At 40.9% G+C, this 12,939-nt stretch overlaps 1 protein-coding gene across 9 annotated transcripts in view; it reads right to left on the minus strand.

Moving 5' to 3' along the window:
* Positions 1 to 12,939, minus strand: part of SFMBT2 (Scm like with four mbt domains 2) — a 265,533-nt gene continuing 252,594 nt past the window's right edge. For all 9 annotated transcript variants that reach the window (XM_023548945.2, XM_023548940.2, XM_023548942.2 and 6 more), the window contains one exon: positions 1 to 5,121. In XM_023548945.2, coding sequence (XP_023404713.1) covers positions 4,981 to 5,121 — 141 coding nt within the window. In that variant the 3' untranslated portion in view covers positions 1 to 4,980. The remainder of the gene's footprint in view (positions 5,122 to 12,939) is intronic.

Below are 12,939 nucleotides of genomic sequence, written 5' to 3' on the forward strand. Positions count from 1 at the left end.
TATAGATTTTCATTTATTTACATGGAAACATATATACAGAATACAATCTTACAGCAACTAATCACATGCCCTTTATCCTGTAAATTTCAAGAGTAAAAACACCAATTTTCCCCTTTTACACACCAAAACATACACAAGATATGAATCAAATTTCAATACAAACTATTCAAACTGTAATGCAAAACAGTAAAAGGCTTTCAACATTCACGACTAGGGGTAGTTTATGCTTCTAGAACCCATGCTAGCTCCCATTTTGAACAAGAAACAAAATAATCGTGCTTTTCTCTCATTTAAAAAATCTGTCTCGCATTTCCCATTGTAAGATGGTTTTCAGCAATCCACTGTCCTAGATCTTCACTTTTTCTTCTATGCGTCTCTTTGGCACTGCTCTGCCTTGGTTACGTGACATCACTTACGTATTTACTGGTGCCAAAACTTTGCCATTTAAAACAAAACCAATAAGGTGGAAAAACAACAGCCCAGGAAACTGTTTGCATTGTTATTTATCATTTAAACAAGTTCAACCTCAACCCAAGGCAACACCCTGTGTCAGCCGTTGTAATTTTTAAGTAAATCAAGTGGGTCAAATATAGCGCAATTTGATTTTATCATATTGGGTTTTAGATAAAAAACAACTCTAGTTATAAAAGCTAAGAGCATCAATCAATTTTAAAGTTCAATCAAGTTAAGCAAAGTAAAATGATTTTCAGAAAACTTTTTAATAGAAAAGAACAGTGAACAAAGAAGAGTATCACTGAATTCTAACAGGTGCCAACATTACTTTCCCCTGCTATTGAATTATTGCACCGGAACGACACAGGGAGTATGTATCTCTCCAATAATGTCTTCTTTAGAAACTTCAGGTACTTTAATTTACTATTTTTCCCTTCACAGAATTTCACGCTCGATCACAGTTTATTAAAGACAGAGTAAGTGGAGCCTGGATTCATCATCTTGGCCAAAATGCAGCTCTGGTGTTCAAACCGCATGAAGATTTTAACACTACTGTGTTTTGTTTTAGTTCTATGTACAGAAATAAATATAAATGGGTGCTCTACAAAATGAGTATGAAAGCCCCTAGTGCTTCCAAAACTAAGGGAGAACAGCTCTTAGAAAGGGGTGTTTGGTATAAGATAAAATGCAAATCCCAGAACTTGCCTAATACAACGCTCAAAACTCTATGAGACAAACTAGGAAACTGCGACCGATCTGCAAAAAGGCTGATGAAAATCACCCTTCAAGAGATTGCAGTAAGGGTCCAAGGTGGCAGTGTTAAAAGTCTGGATCATTTTCATTGATCAAGAAACAAATCAAAGAGAACACAGGAAACAATCTTTCAAATAAGGTAAAGCAACCTTCTAGCTGTACAGCTCAAACACTGTGTGAATCAAACTTTAGTCAAATGGATCTAATTGTAAAAGTGACAGGTGAGTTCTCCACGCTACGGAACTCCAGAACTTCGTAGGGAAGGAAACTGTGTTTTCAAAAAGCAACGAATTTCTTCTGTAATGCTAGTAGTACCCTGCTCTTTTGTGGTTTTATGTTTATATTTTGTATATAGGATATTTCTACAACACAGCATATGTGTAGTCCAGAAATCAGGGGCGGGAAGAAACTCCTTTAGTTTTAGGGAGGGATTAAGCGATAGACTCCTATCATCAAAGCTCTGGTAGCACTTCTGTTTCTCAAGCTGTACACACTGCCAAGTGTCTGCTTGGCTGGGAGGAGAACAAACACACTTCTTGCCAGTTCTAGGAGATAATGAGAGGCATGACATACAGAGGACCGGGTGCAGAGAAGAAAGGAATTCGGTCCCAAAGCATTATCAGAGAGAAGAAATGGTGGCACACAGGGAAGGGATGGTGGAACACCACTTGGAGTATTCAGACTAAGAAAGTTTTGGTTTAGGGGCTGTGGTGGTACTGGGGTATACGTATAAAATAAATTTTCCCTGTCACAAGAGACATGGACACAACACTGCAAAATATTCCCTGGAGGTTGGCCTTGTCTTTAAGACAGAAGTGAATCCTTCTGAAACAAATAACCAGTAAAACCAACTGCCATTGAGTTGATTCCAACTCATGGAGCCCTCATGTGTATCAGAGTAGAACTGTGCGCCTCAGAGTTTTCAATGGCTGATTTTTTGGAAGTCTATCGCCAGGCCTTTCTTCTGAGGTGCCTCTGGTTAGATTCCAGCCACCAACCTTTTGGTTAGCATCCAAGAGTATTTTAAACTTTTGCATCATCAAGGAACTATAACCTTTTAATTTTGTAACAGAATTGCTACTGATGTGAAGAAATACTCCCAGGATCACAGAAATGCCCAAAGAATCTAAGCTCAGGGGGACACTGGCAATACTCAGAGGAAAAGCATCTTCTTGGTCCTAAAATGTTTCCTAGCTCTCCCTCAGGGCTGGGGAGATTACATATAGATAACCTTCACGATGACACCTAGAGCTGGGCCGCCTTCTGCCTGTGGTTACGGCCATCTCCTCTTTACCACTCACACACAAAGCTGAAGGTGAGGAACTGACTAGCGTCGTGTAGGTAGCTAAAGTAAACTGTAAGGTTTAAGGACAAGGAGAGTCTTGGGCATTTGGCCCCGTGGGAAGCTCTCCAGCAAGGGTGGCTGTATCCTGCTTGAGGGCTTTGGGCACGAGGCTCTAGCTCCTCTGGGCAGGCTTCAGAGATTCTCCTGTGTTCTATTTACTCTAACATAGCACCTCTTCCTCTGTGCCATGACTTGAAAGGGCATGAGAAGGTGACATGCGTTCTGAAAATACAATGTTATGCTGTAGCCACCACCTTCCTGCATCCCTGTTTCAAATGGAACAGAAACAGCTCAGCTTGAAAAGGCCACAGTGAAGGATAAGAAAGGAGTCCATGCTGGAAAAATGCCACAGATCTTGAAATGGATACCCTTTCCAACCATTTGACAGAGTTTAACTCCACAAGACTGACTGTTTAAGGCCAAAAGCATGTGGCTCAGAAGGCAGGGGTGGGACATTGAGAGAAGATCAAAACCTTAGAAGGAGACATCTGCAAGCCCACCACGGATTACCACGTGCATTTCCATCCTGACAGTGGTACCTGCCAGCACCCAGCACTGTTGGAGACACTGCTCCTTCCATCAGAGGTCCCAGGCAAGTCCATTTGTCTTTAAACCACGACTGTAGAAATTACCTACATGGGAGACCAGAAAGCCTCAACCACAAAATATTTGTTTTCTATTTTCATCTGGAACAGCTAACAGAATACTCAGCAAGATCAGCACTAGTAATCAAAGTGTTCCAAGTCTGATAGGCACTAATGCCTTGAAGTGTAGCAGAAATATGAGCAGCTAATAAAAGCCCACCACATATTACTGGAATTATCAAGACTGTAGTCGAAGAGAAAAGATCAAGGTAATGATTGTAAAAATGCAACAGAAGGGTGTGAAGCCTCTGCTTTTAGTGTCAGCTTCTGAACAATATGAAGATTTAGTTTTCTTGCATAACGTTATAAAGGCATTTTTTTTTAGGCAACCACCATCACAACAAATTATAGTAGTCTATTAGGAAGCATCGGCATTTAAATGAATACATGAACTCATTCACGGAAATACACAGATGGAGTGCTTGGCCAAAAGACCAGCCAACCTCAGAGCCACGCATCTCTCTGCAAACGTCTTAACTTGGCTTAACGAACATGGCCCAAGACATTTCAGAAGTAACCTCAAAGCCAGTGGGAGCTTCGGGAACGACAGTTATAGCTGTTCAACACCGTCCTTTTTCATTTTCTCATTTGGCCAATCTGGAGTCTCCCCTTAAAGGATGAGCAGGATGGAGTCAAGGGGAGACATGGATTCACTGCTACACTCCAAACTGTTTACAGAAATTAAGGCCTAGAGAAGACTGAATTGTACCCAAGGTCACAGAGCTAGTCCTCAGCAAAGCCAGAATCAGAACCGGGGCTGGCTCCAGGTCCAGTGCTCGTTATGACACATTATGCCAGAAACACATGCCTCATTATCCTAGTGTATCAGTGGTGTGCCAAAGCTGAACAAAAGTGGCGCTAAAAGGGAATCTCTTGTGACCTGCTGCAGTGATCCTTCTAAAGGGATGCACCAGTTTATGAAAAGCTTTCCTTAAATCTCTTCGCATTCTTGCTCTCTGATATTAAGCTTTTCCTTCAGTATATCATTCAGTATCTCTCAGGAGACTAAAGGAGTTACTCCCTGATATGGTAATAATTAAAATATAAGAGATAGTTGAGGTTCAATTCAAGTCTGCAAAGAGGACTTGTCTCTATAGACTTTCTAGACTTGAATCACTCAAGAAAACGGTCTCAGTGCAATGAGATGCTGGCCTGTCTTCTCTCCCCATCCTCCCTAAACAGCACCCCTGACAGACGATGGAGGTTTAGTTCATTTTTTTATAACTACATTCTGAAACACCAATTATATTATAGCGTGTCTGAGAAATGAGTTACCATGAAGATCAAACTGCAGTGACGGCACAGGTCACTAAACCAGTCACACAGGTATCAATATGAAAGAAGCATCTATAAATGTGCCTGAGAATGGTTATAGCAAAAACTACCAGCAAGGTATCCTCCTTGGTCACATTCAGAAAGACACCAACTTTGCCTTGGTTTTCAAAGGAATGTGGGCCTTGGTTGAGGAAACCTTGTTGAGTGGAAGCTGTCTGGCTTGGGTAGGGTAAAGGCAAGATGTGGATATACATATAAGCTCTTCCATATTCTGGCAGGGTCTGACACAGAACTTTAATTTAAAATCTCCAGAAGCTACTACTATGGTACTATGGTGTGCTTTAAAAACATGGAAATATCAAATAGGCTGGTGGATGAAGGAGGTCTCTGTCTTTTTGCTTTTCAGTGATACCATTTCACATATCCCAGAAAAATAAAAGTTACAGTCCTGAAAACTCTCACAAAATACCGCACCACAAAGGTCATGGGCCAACTCCTGAGAGGTCGGGCTCAGTTGGCATACTGGGCGTAGAAAGCCACTTTCACTCTCTCGATCTGATGGCACAGCTTGATGGCAGGTCCCAACTTCAGCTCCATACACTCCTGCACTGTAGGAAGCGTCAGCAGTAGCAGTGCCTGACCATCGATATCCTGCCAGAAAGTAAGACCAGGTTAGAGAAGAGGCAGTGTGCACCAGGAGAGACTGAATTTGTCATAGTAGGCTTGATCGTGGGTGCCAAATACATCAAAGGGTGGCTCTTGCTTTATTCAATTCTGAAGTGTGCTGGCCAGAGATATCAACCTGGCTTCATGATCAGCTAATCTTTTCGGTCAATAAAAATCTTTCTGCTTTGCCCTGAGATAAACTTTAAACCTTAAACCAAAAATATTGCCTGAAGTCTTCTTAAAACCAAACATGGTTTAAGTTAACTAGTAGAGAATGTCTGTCTTAAGCATTATGCTCTTTTAAAGGTCTATCCATATGGGATCAAAGTGACAACACCAACTTGAAAGATTAGATAGGAACCTTAAAGGGCAGTGAGTTTATGTTAATGGGGGAGGAACAACTTGGAAAGGAGGGTGAGAAGGGTCACACAACTCGAAGAATGTAATCAATGTCACTGAATTGTACATGTAGAAATTGAATTGGTACATATTCTGCTGTGCATATTCTCAACAAAAATGACAAAAACAAATTACGTTAAAAAAAAACTTGCTAATAACATTTTGGCTACTCTGAAATTCATATACTCACCTTAGAGGGTACAAAGATCTGGAACAGGCAGCTACTGCAGGAATTCTTTACCCATCTTATCAACCATGCACTTGCTGGAAGAGCCACCCCCAGCCCAGTCCTTCCTGTGCTTGGTAAGTGCTGAGACTTACTCTGAACACTAGAAAAAGGTTTCTTTACTAAAAGAAAAAGCTGCCTCAATTCCCTGCCAAAGTCTGACATTTCACAATAAGGGTGGGTGAGAAGATGCTAAAGACATATACGCCAACTACACAACAGAGTTTTCCACAGACGAAAAACCCATGCATCTAGACACACACACCTACATACATACATTACCCAGAATAAGACGTTGCTTGTATACAGGTCAGCTTCCCCTGTTTTGTCTCATTTAGTCCTTCTGTATCAATACACAGTGTTCACAAAATAAAGACAGTCATTAAAAGACTGTTAAATTGAATTTGCCACATGAAGAAAAGCACAAAGGCTCATCTCAAAGCTTTAAGATGATTTCATTGCGTGTCTTCATCTCTTATCAGCTTGCTTCCTATAATAATCTGGTTTATTTATGTACGTGCCAAAATGTAGTTTGACTGGATTACTGACTTTAACCGCAACTTTTTCTCTTCCTATTTACCAAGATGGTCTTCATATTCTAAAAGAAATAACTGAGGCTCAAAGAGGCTATAGGTCTAAAGTTATGATAAAGATCAGTGGCAGAATTAGAGCATAAATTAAACTTGTTGTTGTGTGCCACTGAGTTGATTCCGACTCACAGCAACCCTACAGGATAGAGTAGAACTACCCCACAGGGTTTCCTAGGCTAAAATCCTTACAGAAGCAGGTTGCCAGGTATTTTCTCCCATGGAGCAACTGGTAGGTTCAAACTGCCAACCATTAGGTTTGCCACCAAGTGCTTAACCATTGTGTCACGAGAGCTCCTTAAATTAAATGTAGTATTCCAGAATTTCTGCCACTTGGAGAAGGAATATACCAAGGACTACCATAGCCAAAAGATTTAACCGTCATGCAGACAGCCACAAACAGGTTAGATATCTCTCAGACATCACCTATCAAAGAATTTCATATAAGTAGCTTGTCTTCTTAAATTAATGACTTATTTCACTGTATTGAAAACATCTAAAGCAAAAAACCAAAATCTGCATAAACGTTAGCCTTGGGAAGACTACTGTTAAGAGCAAGCAGAACTAATCATATTATCAATTCCAAAAGCCACTTTGATATGCTAATATTCCCTAATGAGCACAGCATTGATAAAAATTAAGCATTAAGTTCAGAAATATCAATACAAGTACAATTTATTATTTTTAAATTAAAGGTGAGTACTAACTACGATATATACAACAAAACGCCATGTCTCAATCAAGACTCAAATTTGACCACGTCAAACCTCAAAGTAGAGAGGTAAGTCTTGTACATATTTTGAAAGTAGGAGGTAAACTAATAAAATCATCAATGAATGTTTTGTGTTATATTTATATCATTTTTTTTTCTTTTCCTATAGTGCTTTTACATTTTATTTTCCTTTTTTTCAGAAAGTATCTCTAAGGCCGATTGTAGTAGTAAGGGGTAACTGCAGGTACTTAGAAATGAAGTGTTTTGCCCAAGGTCATGAAGTAAACAAAGGTATCCACTAGCCTGGGACCTATTTGCTGACTCTAGTTTCACAGCCAAAGTACACAAATATTGCATCAAAAGTGGGCGGAGAGGGCAATAAACTATTTATATGACCCTTTTTGGTGGCTGATATGTATACCACATTCAAGTGCAGGAAGTCACTCATTTATTCACTCAACAAACATTTATTAAGCATTTACTAAGTGCCAGGCACTCTGATGACCACTAGGGCTATCACACGGAACAAAGCAAAGACCCCCTTTCAAGTTTTTTTAGGAATCTGAAGGGAAGCACACAGGTAAACAGATCATTATGATATAGGGAGGTTAATGTTACCACAAGAATATGGACACAGAGCTCGGGACTCATATATAATATGGGCTTCACATGCAAAGGGGGAACCAAGCCAGTCTTACAGGAGTCAAAAAGACTTCAGAGATCAGGGGATGCCTAAACCGAGACCTAAGTGACCGGTGGAATCATTAAGGTGAAGAGGATTTAAGGTACACAAGTAGCTCACTGGAATACGGAATTCAAAGACACGAAAGGGAAAATCATGATGGTCACAGACAGCTGTGCTAAAGAACTTGGAACTTATTCTGAGGTTTGTAATAAGAAGTCACTACCTGTTGCCATAGATTCTGACTCACAGTAACCCTACAGGACAGAGTAGAATTGCCCCATAGGGTTTCCAAGGCTGTAATCTTTGTGTAAGCAGACTGCCACGCCATTTTCCACGGAGTAGTTGGTGGGTTCGAACCACTGACCTTTCCGCTAGCAGCCGAGTGCTTAACCACTGCAATACCAGGGCTCCTTAAGTTACTAGAGGACTTAAGGAGCACTGGTGGCACAGTGGTTAAGAGCTTGGTTGCTAACCAAAGGTAGGCAGTTTGAATCCACCAGCTACTCCTTGGAAACCCTATGGGGCAGTTCTACTCTGTCGTATAGGGTTGCTATCAGTCAGAATTAACTTGATAGCAACAAGTTTTAGAGGACTTAAAGCAGAGAAGTGATATTTTCAGATTTGAACTTCTGAAAACTAATACTGGTCATAATGTATTAGGATGAATTAGAAGGCAGGGTGGAGAAGGTATGAGAGACTGAGGCAAGATTTATGAAGAGGTGATGAGACTGAGAGAGTTGAGAAGTATGATTAGCTAGAACTTGAGGGCCACCTCTGGGACTCATTAAAGGGCACCATAAACCAATTACAAACTTGGGAGAAAAAAAATTGCAACATATACAACTGACAAAAGATTGCAGTAGTATCCACAATATGCAAGGGACGTCTATAAATCAATAACAAAAAGGTAAACGATTTAAAAAAAAAAAAAGGCAAATGGCATGAGTAGAAATTTCGTAAAAGAAAAAAAATGGTGAATAATTTAGGAAGAGATGTTTAACTTCATCAGGAATTGGAAAAATGCAAATTAAATTCACAATAAAAAACAATCTCATACTCACAAAAATTACAAAGTCTGACCATACCAAGTTTTGGCCCAGGAGTGTGCAAGGGGGAGTTTTCCTACCCTACCGGTGGAAATGTAGATTGGTGCACTACTTTGGAAAAGATCTTGGCATCATCTGGTAAAAGTACGTAAGAGAAAATAAAATGAGGGGACAATAATCACAAAATTCAGAACCGTATTTACCTCTGGTTGAAACACAGCCGGGTACGGTAGGGAAGAAGGCCTTAGGCAGACACAGTGGTACTGTAATGCTCTAGCATTGACCTTGGAGTCCCTGGATGATGCAAACGGTTAACACACTCATCTGCTAACCAAGCTGCCAGTCCACCTAGAGGCACCTCAGAAGAAAGGCCTAGCAATCTACTTCTGAAAAATCAGCTATTGCAAACCCCACGGAGCAGAGGTGAGAAAGAAAAAGACCTACAGAAATTCTGAGCCCTGGAACACATACCCCAACTTGGGGGCAGAGTGAAAACATCACAGAGGACGTACATTTTAACAGGGCTTTAAAGAATGCATGGGCAGAGGGTTTTGTCTGGCTTGTTGCTTCCCTCTGCTCTCTCCTCAGTATCTAGAAAAATGCCTTTGGCACACTGTAAGGGCTCATTAAGCATCTGTTGAATGAAAGAATGGGTAGACCTGGCTCAGCTAACCTTAAGAACAGTCAACAGATGGGTAAAAGGAAAGGGTGAAATTATGGGCTGGTAAACAAATATGGACAGAAATAAAGGAAAAAAACTAGTGGACTCCCTGCTCGGCTTCTGGCTCCTGTAGGACATGTGGTGTCTGTCAGGTGAGCCAGAATGCGCTCCCCTAATGCTTTCTTCAAGGAACCCTGGTGGCACAGTGGTTAAGTGCTTAGCTCCTAACCCAAAGTTTGGCAATTCAAACCCACCAGAGGCTCCGCAAGAGAAAAGACCTGGCCATCTGTTCCCGTAAAGATTATGGTCTGGGAAATCCTGTGGGACAGTTCCATTCTGTCCTACAGGGTCGCTACGAGTTGGAATGGATTTGATGGCACAGAAAAACAACAACAATGCTTTCTGCAGCATGCCCCACTGGGCTGAAAGAGAGTCAAAGGAGAAGCCCCAGAGAATCCTCATTTTTTATGTGGCTCCTACATTGGAAGAAATGAGAACGAGGAGGGTTAACTGTATTAAGCTGTAAATACACTCAGAATAAAAACCCACAACCATGCAGCGGTGAGGGTTAATTCAAGGTCTCCAAATCCCCAAATAGAAACTTCAAAAGGGCCACTTCGCTTTCAGTCTTTTCTAAGTCAGACCAGGGCCCTTGCCCCCTGCAGGGCAGACTTTGTGGAACAGACACGGAAAGTAAATGCAGTGTTTATAGAGCTTTAAAGGTCACTGACTCTTTTCTATACAGCCACAGTGTTTATCCTGGGGGATGCCAGAGTACCTTAAATCAACCATGAAGACATTCCCAGCTCCAAATATGGAGAGTTTGATTCAATTCAATAAACCATCCCTCCAACACCAACTATATGCCTATAGGGTTAAGTGCACTAGATCTGGAGACTAATTAATTGTGTACTCATTACCACAGTGGCTGCTACTGTTTAAATTCTAAGCTCAGTTAAAGGGTAAATGAGAAAATTAAGGCATACGGGATGCATTTGTTACTGCCTGGTACAATGTTTAGCACACAGTAGATGTTCAAATATTTCCTGAATTAATGTTGCTGTTGTTAGGTGCCATAGAGTGGAGTTTCGACTCACAGCGACCCCATGTGACAGAGTAGCACTGCCCACAGGGTTTTTGAGGCTGTAATCTTTATGGTAAATCCCTGGTGGCATAGTGCTTAGGCACTCAGCTGCTAACAGAAAGCGAAAGGTTGGCAGTTTGAACCCATCACCTGGCCGCTCCACAGGAGAAGGATGTGGCAGTCTGCTCTCGTAAAGATTACACCCTTGGAAACGCTATGGGGTGGTTCTACTCTGTCCTACAGAGTCACTGTGAGTCGGAATCAACTCAATCACAATGGATTTTTGGTAATCTTTCTAAAAGCAGATCGCCAGGTCTTTTTCCCCTCAGAGCTGCTGGGAAGGTTTGAACTGCCAACCTTCTGGTTAACAGTCGAGTGCTTAAGCATTGTGCCAGCAGGGTTCCTTTTCCTGAATTAACAGATGCTGCAAAAAAAAAAAAAATTTTTTTTTTTAATAACATGTCTGAAATAAAGTCAGGCCTTGAGATTAAGTGTTAAAACTGCCTAAATATTTTAAAAACTGGGTCAAGGAGTTGAGAGAATGGCATCCCCTGATATCTTTTGGAAAAATATGCTGTTTTGATCTGTGTTATCATTTACTATCAGCCACACACACCATGCCTGTGCTCCTGTGGTCTCCCCTCCATCCTCTCAGTCCACCACCTGCTCCAGCAGCCTCAGCTCTACCCCACTTCACTCTTACAATTCTGCAAAGACGCCACTTGATTCTGCATTTACTTAGCTGAACAAGGCCTCCCAGCGTGACACCATTCTCATCACCTCCTAAGGCTCTGTTCCATGTGATCTCGACCCTGCCTTCTCCGTTTAAACCAACGTCCTCTCTTCTGCTACCACCATTTTATTCTTCTGTGTGCTGTTGCCAATTGTTTCTGTGTTCTGTTGTCCCCATTTAGAATCTGTGGGCCATCTTATCCATTTTTGTATTCAGACAACTTTTAACAAACTGCCCCCCAGACAGAGGTTATTCTGTACATTCTTGCTGAAATAAGGAAGAGTCTTACACATGACAGGCTACAGGGAAATCAAGAGCCTTCTCAATTATCAATTCTCTCTAGATTAAGGGGAAACTACTCACCAGCAGGTCTTCTGCTCTGACCACGCTCCCATAGTCCCTAGCACAATGCATGCACATAAATAAGTGCCCAAATAACAGCTGATACACTACAGAGAAAGAATAAGGAAAGGATGGAGATCTAGAGGCAGCACTGTGGCAAGGATTAACACAAGTTCTGGCATCTGACAGCTTCCTTTTATTTCCTAGGTCTGAAATCTCTAGAATCCCTGGTGGCGAAACGGTTAAGAGCTTGGCTGCTAACCAAAAGGTCGGCAGTTTGAATCCACCGGCTGCTCCTTGGAAACCCTATGGGGCTAGCTTGGAAGTCTTTTCTCCACTCCACAATGCATATATTTGAGACGTCTCCTTTAGAAAGTATAGATGAGAATTATAAAACAGATGAAGCTCAGGGGCACGCAGCATTTTCACAAAGGTGAAGACGTATTTCTATCAGAAGGCAAGTTAGCAATTTAAAAATGTGCTTTAACTAGAGAATTTAGAATGGTGTTACTAAAAAAGGGAGTAAAAAACATTAAAAAACAACAAGCAAATGCCATCTGCCTGATATACTCCATTAGTTTTTATTTTTAATCTATAAAAAGGTATAAAACCAAAAAAACCCAGTGCCGTCGAGTTGATTCCGACTCATAGTATGAGTATGATAAAAAGGTATACAGGCTATAAAAGGACTATCAGACTTTTGTTTGAGTTACACAGTATTATTGTAGCAAATAAACTATGAGAAATAACAAGCTAAACACTAGCTACTGGTGTGGGTACTCCTTAAATTACGCTAGCCAAACTTGCCCTAGATTTTGGGTATAGTTGCTTCAAACGAAAACTCATGAGATTAAAAAAAGAACCAAGACCTGGTTCCACAATAAGCTTTCATAAAAGATTATCTGGGAACTTCAACATAGAACTTTTCAAACAACTATATTCGCTCTTTTGTTTGAATAGAAAACTACCTTCTCAATAATGGGAGTATACTTTTCTCCAGAAGAGCGAGGATGTATACACATGTATATAAACACAAAGATTTTTGAATATGTGACATTTATATTTCGGTTTACCTACAAACCTTCCATGGAACAAAGAAACCATAGATATGCCATCCCAGTCCAGTTGAGGGTTAGAGAGAGAAGATCAGAAGTGTTTTGTGCCAGCTATTTTTATTTTTTTATTTTGAATCACAACTAGACTATATTCTTGGGAAGGATACTGGAGGGGTCTCAGTTCAATCTCATTCTGTTCTTCATACCCTCACTGAACCCAGGAGAAGGCTAGGCACACAGGACAAAGTGTTCCATTACTTCTTGTGTATCATG

The sequence above is a fragment of the Loxodonta africana genome, chromosome 4 (assembly GCF_030014295.1).
Source record: "Loxodonta africana isolate mLoxAfr1 chromosome 4, mLoxAfr1.hap2, whole genome shotgun sequence".
In the NCBI taxonomy this organism is placed as follows: Eukaryota; Metazoa; Chordata; class Mammalia; order Proboscidea; family Elephantidae; genus Loxodonta; species Loxodonta africana.